Consider the following 17,999-nt stretch of genomic DNA (forward strand, 5'->3'; position numbering starts at 1 on the left):
ACCACAAGTCTTGAAAGATTAGCACGACTTATTCTCAGCAAATCTGTGTTGTTCCTAAGTGAACACTGCTTCCTTTACTAAGTGCTTATAAAAGACTCTGTTCTCAAACTGTCCTCGGTATTGCAATCCAGCTTATCAGTCTGGTTTCTGGAATTCATTTTCCAAAAAAACTGTCCATCTACTCATCTAGCATTTTCCCAAGACTTTTTCAGAGGTACTGATGCTGCCTCAGCAATGACACGTGGAAATTTTCTCAGTGTTTTGGGAGACCATTTTTCTGAGCCTAAAGACTTGAGCTAATCAAAAAGCAGTAAAATATTTCCTGACTATGCTTTCTCTTATCTCGGACTTCAATTTCTTCTGTTTGTTCTCTTCACTCTCTGCAGTTAGCATAGTGACTAGCTTGTTGAAAAAGAAAAAAAATTGAGTAGCTCTGCTTTGGCCAGTTAGTCTCACGTACCATCCTCAAAACTGGGTGTCATTAAATTGCTCATCTTTTTGTTCCAACCGAAGTGAGCATCTACAAAACTTTGGAGTCCTTAAAACAAGTTCTGTGCCCCTTTGTTTTTGATCATATGTTCCACCTTCCTACTCTTTAAAATACTATTACAAATTATGGGTTCATCTGAGAGGCCTGTAAAGCCTTTCTCTTTTGGATTATTTTTGCTTTCTAAATTCACAGCCCATGTAAAAAATATTCCCTTTTAAGTCCATTTTCTTTGACATTTTGAAATTGGATTTTCTAAACAGTAAAATATATATGTTGTGATTATTTCACATTGCATACCTGTTTCAAAACATCTCATATACCCCATAAATATATACACCTAATATGTACCCACAAAAAATAATTTTAAAAAAGAGTATCAACAACAAGAAAAAGAATATGTGGAGAATTAAGCCCTGGATTTCACTCATTTCGTGTTAATGATTCTGAGATGTCAGGGTTTTTTTCTTCCATGGATCTTGTTACTTACACATTTCCAATGCACTCCTCCTTGCTGACCAGAATTTACAACAGTAATATCTGCAGTGTTTCTTCTACCTCCTAAGCAACCAAATCATCAGCCAGTCAGGCCAAGAAATCAACCGATTCCACGCCTTTAACAGAATGCCCATGTGTGGATGGTCAAGAAGTCCTCCATAGGTATGGTGCCAGCTGATGCAGTAGGAAATGCAATAGACATCCCCTATCCAAAGTCCCCTGCATCTCACCTGGATTGCTCAGTGCACACATATCAAGTGCTGCCTGAACTCGGACTTACTCATGAGCTGTTTATGCCACGTGTCTTAACTCCAAGTTGGGGTTGCTGGCGGCAGGATCGGTGTCTATGCAGCGCACACAGCAGACTCACAGGTAGCACACAAGTTCTCCACACACCTTCTGCAGGAGCTGGTTGGGACAAACTAGTTCCTATTTTACTTTTAGCCTCAATGGGGACAACTCCATATGCCTAATCAGAACACACACATCAGGGATAAGCTGACAAGCACCTCAGTAGAGCTTTCCAATTGGTAAGCCTCAGAAGGGTTGCAAGTGGGCTGAACCATTTATTCTCCAGTCCTTGGAGTAAGTGGACAGGACGTGGGGAGCCTGGAGCTTCAAGCAGTCTTGTCTGCCTGTCCCAGCATGCTACATATCACTTTCTACGTGTGCCAAGGACAAGAAAAAGTCAGGAAGCCCTGCCACTAGTCCATACCCAGTCCATTCGCCTGGAACTGTGGCTCTCCAACTGGGACTCTCAGCAGAATTCACTCAAGTAGTGTGTTTTTACAGCAGATGGTGTCAGCCAGCATCATACCTCCTGACTGAACACCAGTGCATTAATCATGCTCTTTAAATATTCACAGAGGAAAAAAGCCCAAAAGCTAACATTTTTGAGTACCCAGTTAACTTAGTTAATCTTCCTAAGGACAATTATTATTATCTTCATTTTACATGTAAAGAAAGAGGAGCAGAAAGACCAAGGAGCTTTCCTCAAGTCACATAGCTAGTAAATGGCACAGCTGGGATTTGAACCCGGGTAACCTGGGCTCTCTGAATTGCTAGGCAATATTGCTTCGCCATGTGTTTGAAAGGAGCAATCTAATGACAACAAAGGAACACGCGTTGGCACTTAGCTTTGGCTTTGCTGCTGTTTGCCTATGTGACCTTAGGTAACTCACTTTACTTATCTGGGTGGCAGACACTGCATTTTTGGACATTAAGCATTTGTATGCCAGGAACTACAGCTCAATGATATAATTTGATCTGTGCCATGTCCGACTGAGGAATGAGAGAAAGTACAATTTACTCATTCTGGTTTCCCAAATAGCTGTCGCTTATTTCAATTTTAATTTGGTAGAGACTAAACAGACTGATACATTGTTACATGTTCTTATTGAATTCAGGGAAAGCATACTATTTGGCAGCAAGTACAGTATGTATTTGAAACACTGTACTTTTTTCATAATGGATTTTCAAAGAAAATTGTATTGACATCTTAGAAGTGTGATACATTATGAATGTTGCATCTATTAGGGATGATTTCTTACAGCAACTTAGTGGTTTTATTTCTAAAAAAAAAAAATGTCTAGTGAGAAGGTTGACTCTACTTCATCTTTCTCTTCAGAAAAGGTCAAAATTGGCCACACGTGGTGGCTCATGCCTATAATCCCAACACTTTGGGAGGCCAATACAGGTGGATCACCTGAGGTCAGGAGTTCGAGACCAGCCTGGCCAACAATCAGGGTGAAACCCCATCTCTACTAAAAATACAAAATTAGCCAGGCGTAGTGGTGCACGCCTGTAGTCCCAGCTACCCAGGAGAATGACGTGGGAGAATTGCTTGAATCTGGGAGGTGGAGGTTGCAGTGGGCCGAGATTGCAACACTGCCCTCCAGCCTGGGTGACGAGTGAAACTCCGTCCCAAAAAAAAAAAAAAAAAAGAAAAGAAAAGAAAAAGGTCAAAATTGCATTTTTTTTGGGGGGGTGTAGTTTAGATTCCTTTATAGAGACTAATTGGCACAAAACTTTTCCAATTTGTATTTCTTTCAAGAAATGTTCCAAACAATCAACTTTGCAAGCAATTCTGGTGTTAGCACGGTTGATGTATGAACCCATGCTAGATGGGGAGCTCTTGATCTGATGATGATTAGCTACCTGGAGCCAAAGATAGCATCTCCTGTGACATACCGGCACTGCAGAGAAGCACAACAGATGTTTATTCACTTAGTTTTAGTGCATTACATTTTAATTCTCCTTAGGTAATTTATCAAATACCTATTCATAAAAGTTTCACTTCGGTCATGAATTCCCTACGTGTTCCTAACTACATTATGTAGTCTCTGCAGAGTAACATCCCACATCCTAAGGAGTGACAAGAGCCTTTGGGGTTCAGTAGTTCCCGGGTCTGAGTCCTGTGTGAGGTAGGACAGGATATGTGTTTCCATCTTTGAGTTTCAAATTTTCTTTCGCCAAACACCTGTCAAATGATTTCAATAAATAGGTGTAAGCAGGCCCTGACATTTTTCTTCCAGAAAGGCTGTTTTGTTGTGATGCTATTCTTGCTAGGTTTTGCAATGGCTTCCTCATTGTGTGTGTGTGCCTTCACAGGTGTCATGTGTGTGCATTCCAGAGAATTACTATTTCATGAGTTGGTTTTTGCTCAGAGGCTCGTGACCAAGTTTATTCAATATTTTTCTCGTCTAAAGTAAAAACAAAACAAAACAAAACAAAACAATACAGTCATTTTCCCTTACAACAGTCACTTCTAATAAGCTAAACTTTCCCTTCTGGGTTTCTTTCTTTCTTTTTGACAGAGGATCGTTCTGTTGCCCAGGCTGGAGTGCAGTGGTGCGATCTTGGCTCACTGCAACCTCTGCTTCCCAGGTTCAAGTGATTCTCCTGCCTCAGACCCCCGAGTAGCTGGGATTACAGGTGTGTGCCACCATGCCTGGCTAATTTTTGTATTTTTAGTAGAGATGGAGTTTCACTATGCTGGCCAGGCTGGTCTCAAACTCTTGGCCTCAAATGATCTGCCCCACCTCAGCCTCCCAAAGTGCTGGGATTACAGGCATGAGCCACTGTGCCCGGTCACTTCTGGGTTTCTCACAGATTTTTTTTTTTTTTTTGCCTCTCATTTCTGTGTTCGTCTGCCTTTATTCTTTGTTTTTTCAGGCGGCAAAAGCATTAACAGACTTGCCCCTAACTACTTCTTTAAATACATCCCCAAACGGTATTATATGAGAGCCCCCAAAGGGACAGTAAGACAAAATAATCATTGTCACGAAAGCTCAGCTGTGAGTGTAAAATACTGTCCACATAGCAGATTCTTTGTCATCCTATGCACTCTGACAGAGCTACGGCAGACTCAGGAATAAGCTGGGAAGTGTTACTTTTCCATTCCCCAGACGCCATCCGGCTCACTGAATGAATGAAATTAAAACATTATTCATCCCGGAATGTAGTTCGGGTTAGATGAATAAGATGCATAATCTGTTAAGAGTAGGTTTTAGACATTCTAATTGCACAAGACACCAGTGTGAGCCAGAGTTGGAGCTGAACACTGGGTACGTGTTTCTAGGGTAATACAGATGAGGATTAATTTATTTTGGTATTCGTTAGTGCTTAAAAATCTCATCAAATGATCGTCTCTCTGTTCCCCAATTCTTGCAGGTTTTTCAGAAGCTTCTATTATGAACATTCTTAGTTCATAATAAGCCTCCAAAGCCGTAACACTGATATGAATTTTAAGGGCTTGATGGTTTAATTGCCTTTAATACAGTGTCCGTTATTCAGCCAGGGAATGAAGCTGGTTGAGCATTAGCATAGCAACACCTCTTGCTTTTGAGGTCTCAGTGCAGAACGTGGATGTTTAAACCATTCACCATTCAGTAGGGGACGATTAGCTAGGTTTCTGTGGGTTTCTTATAACATGAACCTACAGGGATGTTCCTCTAATTATTCTAATCCTTTTTTAGTGGATGGCCTAGACTACAGCAGTTTTAATATTTTAAATTCTGCAGCCTTTCATCCAATAAAACCACAGGTGACTCTTGGGATGTGGCTGTAATTTTAGATCCAATACATTGGAATTTTAATTGTAACTAGAAGTACATCCATCCTTCCTTGGTCAATGCACCAGGGAAATTCATGATGTCTGGGTGGGTATCTAAGAAGCCTGAGTGGAAAGTTCTCAATACTCTCCCAAACAGGAAAGGAAACACAGATATTAGAAATCAATTCCTTTACCTTTGCTATCTTTATGTTGCCCACATTCCCTTTTTCAGCTCTGCAGGGCAGTATCATGCTGATTGTTACCTGAATTTCTGGAAACCAACTTTTTTTTTTTTTTTTTTTTTTGAGACGGAGTGTTGCTCTGTCACCCAGGCTGGAGTGCAGTGGTGTGATTTCGGCTCACTGCCGCCTCCACCTCCCGGGTTCAAGCAATTCTCCTGTCTCAGACTCCTGAGCAGCAGGGGTTATAGGCATGTGCCACCAGGTCCAGCTAATTGTTAGCATTTTTAGTAGAGATGGGGTTTTGCCATGTTGGCCAGGCTGATCTTGAACTCCTGACCTCAGGTGATCCACCCACCTCGGCTTCTCAAAGTGCTAGGATTACAGGCATGAGCCACCACACTTGGCCTGGAAACCTACTTTCAAAAAAATGTCTGGTAAATATCAACTCATCCAAGCCTTTCCTTTCTTCACTATTATAAATACTAAGATGACATGGTTAATTGTACTTCATCAGCCTGATCTTTATTAACGAGCATGACTCAAGAATAGGGGTTTCAGATGGTTCACAGAAAACATATAATAAACGGTGTTTAGAAAGACAAAAAGGTGCATAGCCTTGTTCATAGAGAAATGTAATTAAAACAGAAATTCTGGATTTTATCTATCAGACTAAGTTAAAAAAAAAAAAAAGCTAGCAAAGGCTATGATTTGCTTCCTGTGAGGTCACAGAGACACTGTCATAATTGCTGGGGGTGCCTGTGGGCTGCGGGGAGTATAAACAGGTGGAATATATTTGGAGAGAAATGTCATTAGACAATATCCAACTTAAATATGCACATACCTTTTGACCAGGATGCTACTTCAAGGGAATTTATTCTACAGGTAGATTTGTTCAAGTACACAAACACAAGGTACAAGAATGGCAGCACCACTGAAACTTGAGGGAGTTGATGTAGCTGAAACGTCCATCAATATTGATTGGTAAAATAAATATATGCTCTTTATACATGCAGTAGCTCTAGATTGACAAAGAGAAATGCTAACAATGTTTGCTTCCAAGGAAAACTGGGGAATAAGAAGATGGAAAGGAAAAGTAACTTCCAGTTATTTGTGTTTGATTTTTACTACTGTTTGTATTACCTCTCTTAAAAAAGGCAACATGCCAGGTACAGTGGCTCTCTCCTATAATCCCAGTATTTGGGGAGGCCAAGGCAAGAGGATCGTTTGAGCCAGGAATTGAGACCAGCCTGTGCAACATGGCAAGACCCCATCTCTACAAAATTTTTTTAAAAATGTACCCAAGCATGGTGGTGCATGCCAGCTACTCAGGAGGCTGAAGTGGGGGGATCACTTGAGCCCTGGAGGTCGAGGCTGCAGTGGGCCATGATCGCACCACTGCACTCCAGCCTGGGTGACAGAGAGAGACCGTGTCTCAAAAAAAAAAAAAAAAAAAAAGAAAGACAAAATGGCAACAAAGCACAGTGGTTCCCTTTTATTACTAACTTTCCACTCAGTCTCCTAATAGTTAAAATCTTCCTCCAATTCATCTAAAATGAAATCCCAAATTAGACAAGGAGGGAATGGAGCAGACGCTCTGTTTCAATTCTCCAAGTCTCTGAGTTCCAATCGTACCAACAGAATGGACTCTCAGCCATCTCACCAATTCTTTACTCTATGCCAATTCTGCCATGTGCAGATGGGAAAGCATTGTCCACATTCTGCCTGGACAGTTATTTCCTAGTATTCTCGGACAGAAATACATTTCTATTTCTTTTTTATTTCCTCAAAAGATCCCCATGGTGTTTCTGCTCTGAGTTTGTTAGTTTCAAAGAGACATGTCTTTATATATGTGTTAATGCTCTTCCATCTGATCTTTCCTTTGGCACCAAACACCCCTTTCCCTTGCTAAACTTAGAATATACATCTCAAGCCATCAATCTATTAGATATACCATTTCTTGAACTAGACTTTATTATTATTATTATTATTTTAGATGGAGTCTCACATTGTCACCCAGGCTGGAGTACAATGGCATGATCTTAGCTCACTGCAACCTCCGCCTCCCTGGTTCAAGCCATTCTCCTGCCTCAGTCTCCCAAGTAGCTGGGACTACATACACATGCCACCACGCCCGGCCAGTTTTTGCATTTTTAGTGGAGACGGGGTTTTACCACGTTGGCCAGGCTGGTCACGAACTCCTGACCTTGAATGATCCACCCGCCTCAGCCTCCCAAAGTGTGGGATTACAGGTGTGATTCACCACGCCCGGCCTTGAGCTATTTTGAATCTCTTTGGCCTGTTTTCGTCCACATGCACAGCTACGACCTTACATCTCAAAACCCACTAAAAATTTTTATCAGCTAGCGTCAAACACTGCGCTGCGCAAAACGTCTTTTCTATATCATGTCATTTATTGATAATTCTCTTTATCAGTGAGATGTTGGTAAATTCCATCTGGGGATGAGGAAAATGAGGTGTCCAGAAGAAACTGGTCAAAGGTCCCATGGCTAGTAAGTGGCAAAGCTGGGATTCAAACTGTGTGAGATTCCAAAGCTTCCACACTTCACCTAATCAGGCAACTACGGGGCTCTTCTCCCTTGATAAAACCAGACCACCACACTGTGGACCCTTTAATCCTTCTCTCATCTGGCTGGCAATGTCTTGCCATTTTACTTCTGCAAACTTCCACCTGTCTCCCAATCATGGGCTCCAGTCTTAGCCCAGGTGCTTAGACTGGTGTATACACACGCCCTGTCCTCCAATGGCTGGAATTCACTAGTCCCTTGCTTCTGAAGTGGGGAGGGAGGGCAAGAACACAGACTTGGTTTGATAGATTGTAGGGGACAGGTTAATGATGAAATTAAAGCCATATAAGGAACCAGTAGAATGCTCACATTCTTCTGCTTCACCTTGGGCCTAAGGAAATGCAAAGCTTTGCTGAGCAGACAGATCTAGTTACTTACTATGATGCCTCCATCCATTGACTTAACATCATGACTATTAAAAAAAAAAAAAAGAGTTGACCTCTACTGAGAGTTAAAATTGAGGCATTATAATAATAAGGATGAACACACAAGCAGAGAAGTAGCTTTGCTTTCCCAAAGAGAAAAGCAAACCTGGACTGCCCACCTCAGACTGTCCTGGGCTGTTAAAATGCAGGGTCTGGGGTCTTACCACTGACCATTTAGAATGCAGCAATCCATATTTTTAGTAAGTTGTCCAAGCCATTCTTTGGCTCCCTAATTTTGGAAGAAGTGGGCCTATTTGCAGAACTATTGAGGATTTCTTTTGCTAAGGCTGAGCTGATTGTCTATTTTACATGTTTGTCTTTTGATACCCCCAGAGTTTCTTAAAATGTGCCATTTCTCATGTGCAAGGGACCTTTAACAGTGACTTGCTTTTTCTCTCCGCCCCCTTACGCTTCGCCTCTGCATCTGTCCACTGCCTCCTGTAGCAAGACAGTGGAAGCAAATCACCCTGGACCAAAATAGGGTATTTTCCTGGTACGTTTGGAAGACTTGGTCAGCCAGGGAATTGATTTAGAACTCTAAGTTTGAGAAATATTGATCCAAAGGGATCAATATGGCTGTTCAGGGAGTTCTTTGATGAGCTAAGATTTTAAAGGACTAGTTAAAAGCTGTAAAGTCAAGGGCAACAAAAAGGCTCTGTCATTACTTGTGTTCAGAGCGGGACACAGGAGGCTGCAGTCACTGACCTGGAAGGATGGTGCAATATTAACAGGCAAGAAGGACTAAGGGGAATTCCCATACTGTCCCTATTCCTCCGTCTTTGTGGTTAAAGAGAACCACCTTCAACAGAAATGGCAGACCAATAAATAGGCAAAAGGGTTTTGAAGACCAAGGTAATTAATTACCTGGCAGGATTTAGAGATTTCTGGCATGAATTACATCAATCAAATGACAACTGTCAGTACACTGTTGGATGTTTTGAGGGACCACAGAAACATGAATAGATGATAAACCAGTACATACCTGAGCTTCACAATGTAAAAGTTAATTCCATTAATTATTGAATAGCGAGTATGGTTTTACTGTCAAGTAATATTCCAGAAAACACTGTTCATTTGTGAGCTCTTTGGAAGGAAGTCCATAGAGTGGATCGTCTCAAATAAGCAATGGTTCATTAAGAATAATGTCCAGGCCAGGCGCGGTGGCTCACGCCTGCAATCCCAGCACTTTGGGAGGCCGAGGCGGGGGGATCACGAGGTCAGGAGATCGAGCCCATCCTGGCTAACACGGTGAAACCCCGTCTCTACTAAAAAATGCAAAAAATTAGCCGGGCGTGGCGGCGGGCGCCTGTAGTCCCAGCTACTCGGGAGGCTGAGGCAGGAGAATGGCGTGAACCCGGGAGGCGGAGCTTGCAGTGAGCCGAGATTGCCCCACTGCACTCCAGCCTGGGCGACAGAGTGAGACTCCGTCTCAAAAAAAAAAAAAAAAAAAAAAAAAAAAAACAATAATGTCCAATCTCTGCTTCTCTGAAAATGGGACCACTGCTGAATGATGCCTGTGTGGACAGGATTTTTAGACTTGGGGAGGGGTAGTAAGGTGTGGGAGAGGGTTACTAGACCACTGGAGGGGTGTGTGTGGGCAGAAGGCAGTAAACAGCGTAGATCACAGGTGATGGCGATGAACAAGGTTACCAGCCCTGGTGTGTGTGTGGGAGGTATGGACAGTTACGACTGGTGGTGGTGATGGTGGAGGGAACATGGTTACCAGGCCACACTGGTGGGGGCTGTATGGACAGTGAGCTACCTACCGGTGTGGTGGTAACGCAGATGGACAGGGGTTACTCGATGGCTAGAGGGAGTGGATGGGTTTCTGGGTGAGCAATTCGATTTCAGTGGAGTGAACTGTTCAACATTATCTAGCAGTCTCATGGAGATGTGGATCCCCAGGGTTGCAAATGGTGGGATGAAAGGTGAGAGACAAGACAGCACAGCGGTTGAGACCACAGGCTCTGGAATACAGGCTGCTTGGTTAAACTCTAAGCCTGAGCTTCCTACTTATGAAAAAGAGGATATTACCCATCTCACAGAATGGCCAGGAAGTGAAGTGACACATGCAGAATGCAAGGCCTAGCATTAGATGACCAGCCCCTATATATTAGTGCAGATCAATGTCTACCTACCGGGGGTTTCCAACGTCACGTGGCTGGACTTTCTTCTGCCCTGTACAGCATGATACCAATGCCTCAAATGAGAACACAGTTGACACACTGAGTAGTATTCAGATGGTGAAACTGAATCTAGAAGTCGCATGGTGGTCAATGTCCTACGCACAGTACGATGCCCCCATACTGGATAAGGTTGTTCAGATATCTTCAGACCAGCCCAGAGATGATGTGTTATTGCCTGTTACCTGGTTAGACATCTCCTTTCAAATGAATGTGGAATAATCCATTTGCTGAGCAGACATTCATGGAGCACCTGCTCTCTGTCAGGGGCCAGGGAACAAAGGCAAGTAAGACACAAAGCTCAGGCTGATGCACTGTACAGGTTCCAGGATGAGATAAACAAAAGAGCCTATTTTAATACAAAGCTGTAAGTGTGACGTTGCTATAGATGAGGGTAGAAAGGGAGGGGGTTATTACTGGAACACAGAAATTAACCCAGTTTGCAGAGGTGGGGCCATTAGACAGTCCCTAGGAGAAGATGTCTGGGCAGAGGCAGACATTGAGCAGGAGTTAGGGGAAGGGATGGGAGTGACAAAATTCTAGGCAGAAGGAACAGTATTTGCAAAGGCATAGATGTGAGTAACAGCAGGGTGTGGTGCATGCCAGGAACCACAAGCAATTTGGCACTGAAGGATTTTCAACAGTAGGGTGAGAAATGGGGGATATATGCTAGAGCAAAAGGATGGAGACACAGAGTGGGGAATTCCACAGAGAGGTCACTGGACTTCATCCTCAGGGTAATGGCAAGCACTGCAATGGCACAGGCCAACCGTGTTTTAGAAAGACCGTTCTAGTGACTGGGAGGAGCATGAGCTTGTCAGGAGCAACTGGAGTCAGGGAGATCAGGAAGGGCACCTCTGAGTCAGAGAAAAGATGCTCCTGTGGGATCCATTTCAGTAAGAAGAGAGAGGAAAGCCTAAGTATGAATACCAAGGCAGAGGTGAACAGACCTAGGCACTGTTTGGACATGGGTGGCAACAGGCAGAACAGCTGTAGATGATGTATACATTCTTACTGTGGGTAAAAAAGTGAATTCAGGCAGAAGAAAAGTTTTGTGGGAGGAGGGTAAAAGATGACCAATTTGATTTTTGATAGGTGGAGTTTGAGGTATACACAGGATATCCAAGTTGAAATGTCAGTCCAAAAGTTCACAGGACAGTCTGGGTTACAGAGGATGGTTTCAGAGTCTACAGCATTATAAAATCAGGACAGAATGAGAAGGCCTGGGTAGACTGTGGTGAAAAGAGCAGTGAGCAGAAGAAAGACCTTTAGACAACATCAAAATGTAATGACAGAAAAGGAGGCTGTTAAGACTGAACTGGTCAACTGCAGTAGAGAAAGGTCCACTAAGTTAAGGAATGAAAAGTGTATACTTCATTTAACAATCAGGATGTCATAAGTATGCATACTGGTGAGAGGCTTCTTGGTTGCAGACAACTGAAGCCACTCAAGTTACTTTAAGCAGAGAGGTATTTGTTAGAGGGTATCAGATGGCATACACAATTTCCAGGAGCCCACAGATAAGGGTTTGGATGCCTTCCTGCCAGGAAGAGCACAAGTAGCCAGGACAAACATCCACCTTTACAGGACTATTACTGGGGAAATCCCACTGCCACCACTTCTCTCTATTCTGCACCTGTGACAGGCAGGGCAACCTTCGCCAGAGTCGCCCCAGATGAAGAAAGGCATCAGCTGCTGTGCCTATAAGAGCCACTCTTGCCAAGAGCAGCCTCATTTTAAGATGATCTTGCTCCACCCACCTAACTGAATGCTCACCTTCAGACTTCCAAAAGCCACCTGTTCTGTTACCGAGGTCATTCACAAATGAGACTTCTGCATAGCAATAAGAATCAATTAAAAAAAAAATGAAGATGGAGTCAAAAAAAAAGCAAGAATAATCTTTATTCTTTGGAACCACATTTGTAAAATGCTATCAATAAGATGAAAAGATTCAGAACACATTTATTTGTTTGCAGCACATACACTGAGGATCAGAACATCTGCTAAAATGGAATACACCTGTAAACAAATACCCTGGGGAGAGTTTATAGGCGGTCAGCTCTACTGTGCAAGGTACGCAGCTGATACCTTCTTGCTGAATAGATTTTTGCGGTAGCCAAAAAAGATCAGATTTTACTAACAAAATATCTCAAAGGATGTCAAACATTCTTTAGAGGGCCTAACATGGGCAAAATTACAATTACATATATAAAAATGGCACAAGAATCAACTGATTTCACAGAAATACTAATAAAACATTTCAGGTCTATTATTAAGAGAAAAAAATGTTTGACTCAGGGCTTGAAACGGGGGAAATAAATATTTTGGTACAAGTTTTAACCTAAAAGACAACATACTGATTTCTGGGTCTACCAACAGACTAGGGCAACACCCATCTCATCCTACTCTACAGAATGCTTTGGCACAACTTCAAGAAAACCTTATATGCTTTCATTTGAGCCATAAATGATCCTGACTGCACGTTGCTTTTTAAGAGTGAAGTCTAGGGTAAAAACCAATCCCCTAATTCTGACAGCATGTATTCACAATTATGTCTTCTGAAATCATGCAAGTTAGCAGCACCAATCATTAAGACATTAAAAATTATTCTCATACTTGAGCAGCAAGTTCTACCAAAACAAATACTATGCAATTTAAGATTAGTACAACTGCTTAAATTCGAAGTAGCTCAACTGCTTTAAGATGTGAAACTCAAAGTCCCCCTGTATTTATATAACATCTAATAAGTTATATACTTTATTTAGCTTCTGAAAGGAGTAACTCTCTGTCAGGGAAGTGGGTATTGCAGTTTTCCTTGTGATAAAATTAGTTTGAATGTATATCCTCAACCTAAACAAAATGAAATGTTAACAAATTGCAGAATGTTAGAATTGGAAAGGACCTTGGAGATCACTTAGTCCAACCCTCCCTTTTCAGATGGGGAAAATGAGGTCAATGAAGAGGAAATGACTTATCCAGGCCACACTAGGGAAACTGGACCCTAGCAACCTCAACTTCTACGTCAGGAATATATGCTGAGCAATCTTCCCAAGCTCTTCTGGTTTTATTTGCTCCCATTAATTAAATAACAAAGAACATCAGGTACATAGTAATATGATAAACATAGACTTTGACTCCAATTTTAAAATCAGAACATCAAAATGATTCCTGAGCCTTTAACTACCTTCATTTTAATGAGAATGCAGTCAACAGTAAATTATAACAAGCTATAGTGGTTTTATCTTCAAATATTTACATGGACACTGAAAACACCTTTCAGGACTACTCCTTAAAGACACTCGTCCAAACACATCCATCCATGTGAGGCCAAGACACTTTTCATGGAATGCAATGAAACTATGAAGGTGAATGGAAGAGAGATGCTTCAGTCTCTCAAAGTGCAGTCATGAGTTTATCTCGATACATCATACTTTGCATCCCTCCTAAGTTCTTCTGGTTCTGGTCGTGGACATAATCAAAATGGCTGTCATCTCCACTGGCCGATGCTTTCCAATGCGACCTGTCATCCTGAAAGGATGGCCTGTTTTGTTTGCAGAGCGAATGGTTAGTGGGAGAATGGAAGAAAATGCAGAAATGTAAGTGAAACAACACAAGCACAAAGGAAATGGGGCAGGGGGAACCATAAGCCATGTGAATGGGGATGGCTATGAATGGAAATGAATGGATTTCCTACGTGAGAATTGTAAAAGTTCAGATGCAGATCATCTATGAACTTCCAAGCAGAGCAAGCATCTGTCTATGGTCAAGTCATCATTTCTCAAAGGGTGTCTCATGGTCAAGTCCGTCTGGAGAAAGCTAAGTGAAGGTGGAAAATGTTCCTTTACTACAGGGCTGCCTGGAGGTTTTATCATGCCAGTGTGTGCCATGAATGTCTCAGGCAGCATTTGGAAAAGTGTTGGACTAACAAACTCTGTTTTCAGGGGGTATCTTTGCAGACATTGAAAATACACAAAATGTTGGGCCCCACCCCATAGATTCTGATCCAGTAGGTCTGGGGTGGGGCTGAGAATCTGCATTAACAAGCTTCCAGATGACACTAAAGCTGCCAGTAGCAGGCCCACCCCAGAGAGGCACTGTTTCCGGCTTTCCTCAGAACGCCTGCTGCTAGGCTGTGCCTCAGAAGGAAACTAACATGATAAAACAGACAGTGATAAGCACAAACTTTTGTAAAAACAATGTTAATTAAAATAGCATTTCTATAAATCTCTTCTGCTTCTTATGTCTGAAGAATAAAGCACCTTTGAAACACAGCAAGATTTAGAATTATTACTCCACTCACCTAATTTGCTTTAAAAAGTTAAGTGACTACCAAGTGTTTATAAACAATCACACTGTTGGGTTACAAAATTCCCCAGCCAACTTTATTTTGGCCTTGCTCTAAGTGGGTTTATTTCCATCATTTTATTCTCCATTTCTCAGAGAAAGGCTAGCAACCTCACCTTTATGCAAACTGAACTTGCCAACTATGTTTCTGAAATAGCTTCACACATAAACACCAATTAAGACTGATCTAAAATTCAAATCTTAAAAGAACATTTGCTTTCACAAAGCCAGCCTTAAAAAAAAAAAAAAAAAACCTCTCAAGCCTAACTATAAACACAGTCCAGCAGATGTCAGTTGGCTTAGAAAGGATTATGGTAGGTTGGGGCCAAGGTTGGCAAATGACAGCCCTCGGCCCAATCCTACTGTTTTTCTAAATCAGTTTCATTGAAGCACAGCCATAGTCTCTCATTTATGGATTGTCTCGGGCTGTTTTCAAAGTACAATGGCAGAGTTAAGGAGTTGTGACAGCGACCACAAAGCCGAAGATATTGACTGTCTGATCCTTTACAGAAAAACTGACCCCTCAGTCTAGGGAAAAAATATTGATTGCCACAAAAAGCAAACCCATTCCCTACCCCCCCCCCCAAAAAAAAATCCTTTAAAAAAAAAAACCCACAACAACAAAAATCCCCAAGCTTTCATCACATTTGAAGTAAACAAATTCTCAGGACAGAAAAATGTTACTTAGAAATTTTCAGCAACATCTTGAACATAAAACTAAACCAAGAATATATGAGATCAGAATGATTTTTAAAAATCAATTCATTTTTTATTTCACAAAGCACACCTCTGATACATCCACACGCATCACTGGCTACCTCTGCTTTGAAAATTTATTCATCTCGGCCATGACAATGCACCCCTTAAGGGTTGTTTCTGATGCAGACTTTCTACTCCTAACTAGGCAGAATCTGAACTTTTCTAGAGAAAGGAGAGCTTTCGAAGGTGCAGCTCTGGAAGCACCAGCACTTACCTGACATTTGGAGAGTGAGGATGCCACCGGGGCTGGCTGGGGTGGATATTAGGAAGATACTGAGGCTAGAAATAAAACACCGAACTTGATTATTTGATGACCTTTTAATTTCAATTGTCCTCATTCGCTTTCTCTGTTACTGGCATCCACCCGAGGGGCTGGGGGACTATGAACGGAAAGGCTATAGACCCTGGCTAGGGGATGGATGTTTCCCAGGATGATCATGTTTCCCCCTCTGACAAAGGCTGGGGGCTGGAACCCAGCACCAGTTCTTGCCCTCTCCAGAGGCGGCTCCCTGTGAAGGGGCTGAGAAGTTGCTCTTAGAAGGTGACAGCACCTGCCTTGAAGGGGGTCGTCCGGAGTACCAGGGACAGGCTGTATTCCTCTCTCCAAGGGAAGAGGCGGAAGGTGTCAGAGAGATGGGGAGAGTGGGAGGCAATTTCTCTCTTCAGAAACAATTTTTGTCATTGCTGAAAATGACAATGACCATGTGGAGCAGTTACATCTGCACACAGGCAAGGACTGGACAGGGATGCTAAGTGAAGCAGCAGGGCCGTGGGTGAAGGTTTTTTTCTTTCTCCCTGGTTTATGCAATAAAAATAATCTTCTAAAATGCAATCCAAAACAAAATACCAAAACAAACAAAACCATCCAGAGTGCTTATCATCCTGATAAAACGGGAGGGAGAAAGGGAGAGAGTTTGAGAAGAAGGGATGAGGGGAGGGAGGGCAGGAAAGGGAGAGAAGAAAGAAAAAGAAGGGAAGGAAGAAAGAGAAAGAAGAGAAGGAAGGAGGCTGAAGGTTGTCTTTTTTAAATTTTTTTTTATTTTTGACAGAGTCTCGCTCTGTCGCCCAGGCTGGAGTGCAATGGCAGGATCTTGGCAACCTCTACCTCCTGGGTTCAAGCAATTCTCCTGCCTCAGTCTCCTGGGTAGCTGGGATTACAGGCGCTTGCCACCACACCCCGCTAATTTTGAAGGAAGTTGTCCATTTCATAAAGAGAACACAGACCCTGACCAATGACTCACAAATGGACAGAGGTGCAGCCCTAGCCAGCTAGGTAGCAGCCTGCCATTCCACTTCTGGCCTGCAGAGGGCAGTGGTCCTAGACATCAGCAGAAGTCAGGGGCTTCTCAAGGCTCAACCTCCCAAGGGGCAAATTAGGCCTTCCTGACATTTAAGTCACTACAGTCTTGCCACCGTTACTCTTTTAATTATTTCTTCCCCTCCTTCTCGGGCTGCTTTGGTTAATAAGCAGTGGCCTGCTCTCTGGCACAGAGAATTCTCAGCAGTTCTGTTCGTTCCATTTGCATGGACCTGAGATGCCCTCCCTGCCTGTTCTGTATTCCAGCAGCCTTTCCTTTCTCCTTCAAAGACGCCTGTCAGCAAGCGGACTCTGCAGCCCCCGGAAGGACATGCTGCAGGAAAAGGAATCTGGAGAAAATACCTCAGTAGCAGGATCTGGGAGCTGACCAGGGCTTTAGCATCTCCCTGGTGCAATCTCTGCATATTTCTCCTTTAGGGGGTACAGAAACCCACAGAGTTTAGATGATTTGCCCAGAGTCTAACTGTTCCAGGTGTTTTGATCACATAGACCAGCCCAGAATGAGGTTCCATTCATTGGCTGTTCAACAATAGAGAAAGGCTGACCTAGAACTGGACCCTCATGTTTTTCTCTGGCTTTAAACACAGCCAAATCAGATTCATCAGAGAGAGGTGGGAACCTTAGCCATAGACCTGGAAAAAGATTTTGGAAACTTCCTTGGTCTCCTCTGGCAATTTAATCACATTCTCAACTGTCAAGGAGTATTTTAGTGTTAACTCAGCTGGTTCTCAACTGGTACGCTCATATCCCTCAGAGGACAACGGGAAATGAACGTGTGCATGTTTGCTTGTCACAGTAACAGAGAAAAGGGAAGCTAATCATCCTGCAATTCCAGGGACAGTCCCAAACAATGAAGAACTCTCCCTCCCCAAATGCCAACAGTGTCCTCATTGAGAACGCAGAGATCCATCCTTTGCAGCTGGCTGACCTTGCAGTGCTTGAAATAAGATAAATGCTGCAACACCATCCTCTTGAATACCCTTCACAGTATTCACATGCCGATCAGGCCACTTCTCAGGACATTCTCTTCCCAGTCAATTTACTCCCAACCCTTGATAGAACAACACAAGACCTCTGAGACTGGCAAGGTCCAAAGGACCCGTGGTTGCCAATGAGGTTGCGATAACAATGCCTAGATGAGTTTCAGTAGATCTGATTTCAACA

General features: G+C 42.8%; 1 protein-coding gene across 3 annotated transcripts in view; it reads right to left on the reverse strand.

Annotated features, from left to right (window-relative positions):
• Positions 1-17,999, reverse strand: part of EPB41L4B (erythrocyte membrane protein band 4.1 like 4B) — a 152,833-nt gene that overhangs the window by 58,792 nt on the left and 76,042 nt on the right. For 2 of the 3 annotated variants that reach the window (XM_007968475.3, XM_007968474.3), the window contains exon 15: positions 15,732-15,796. In XM_007968475.3, coding sequence (XP_007966666.3) covers positions 15,732-15,796 — 65 coding nt within the window. Of the gene's footprint in view, positions 1-12,297; positions 13,956-15,731; positions 15,797-17,999 lie in introns of those variants that run through there. The other variant, XM_007968476.3, reaches the window with a different exon arrangement.

This window comes from Chlorocebus sabaeus, chromosome 12, assembly GCF_047675955.1.
Source record: "Chlorocebus sabaeus isolate Y175 chromosome 12, mChlSab1.0.hap1, whole genome shotgun sequence".
Lineage (NCBI taxonomy): Eukaryota > Metazoa > Chordata > Mammalia > Primates > Cercopithecidae > Chlorocebus > Chlorocebus sabaeus.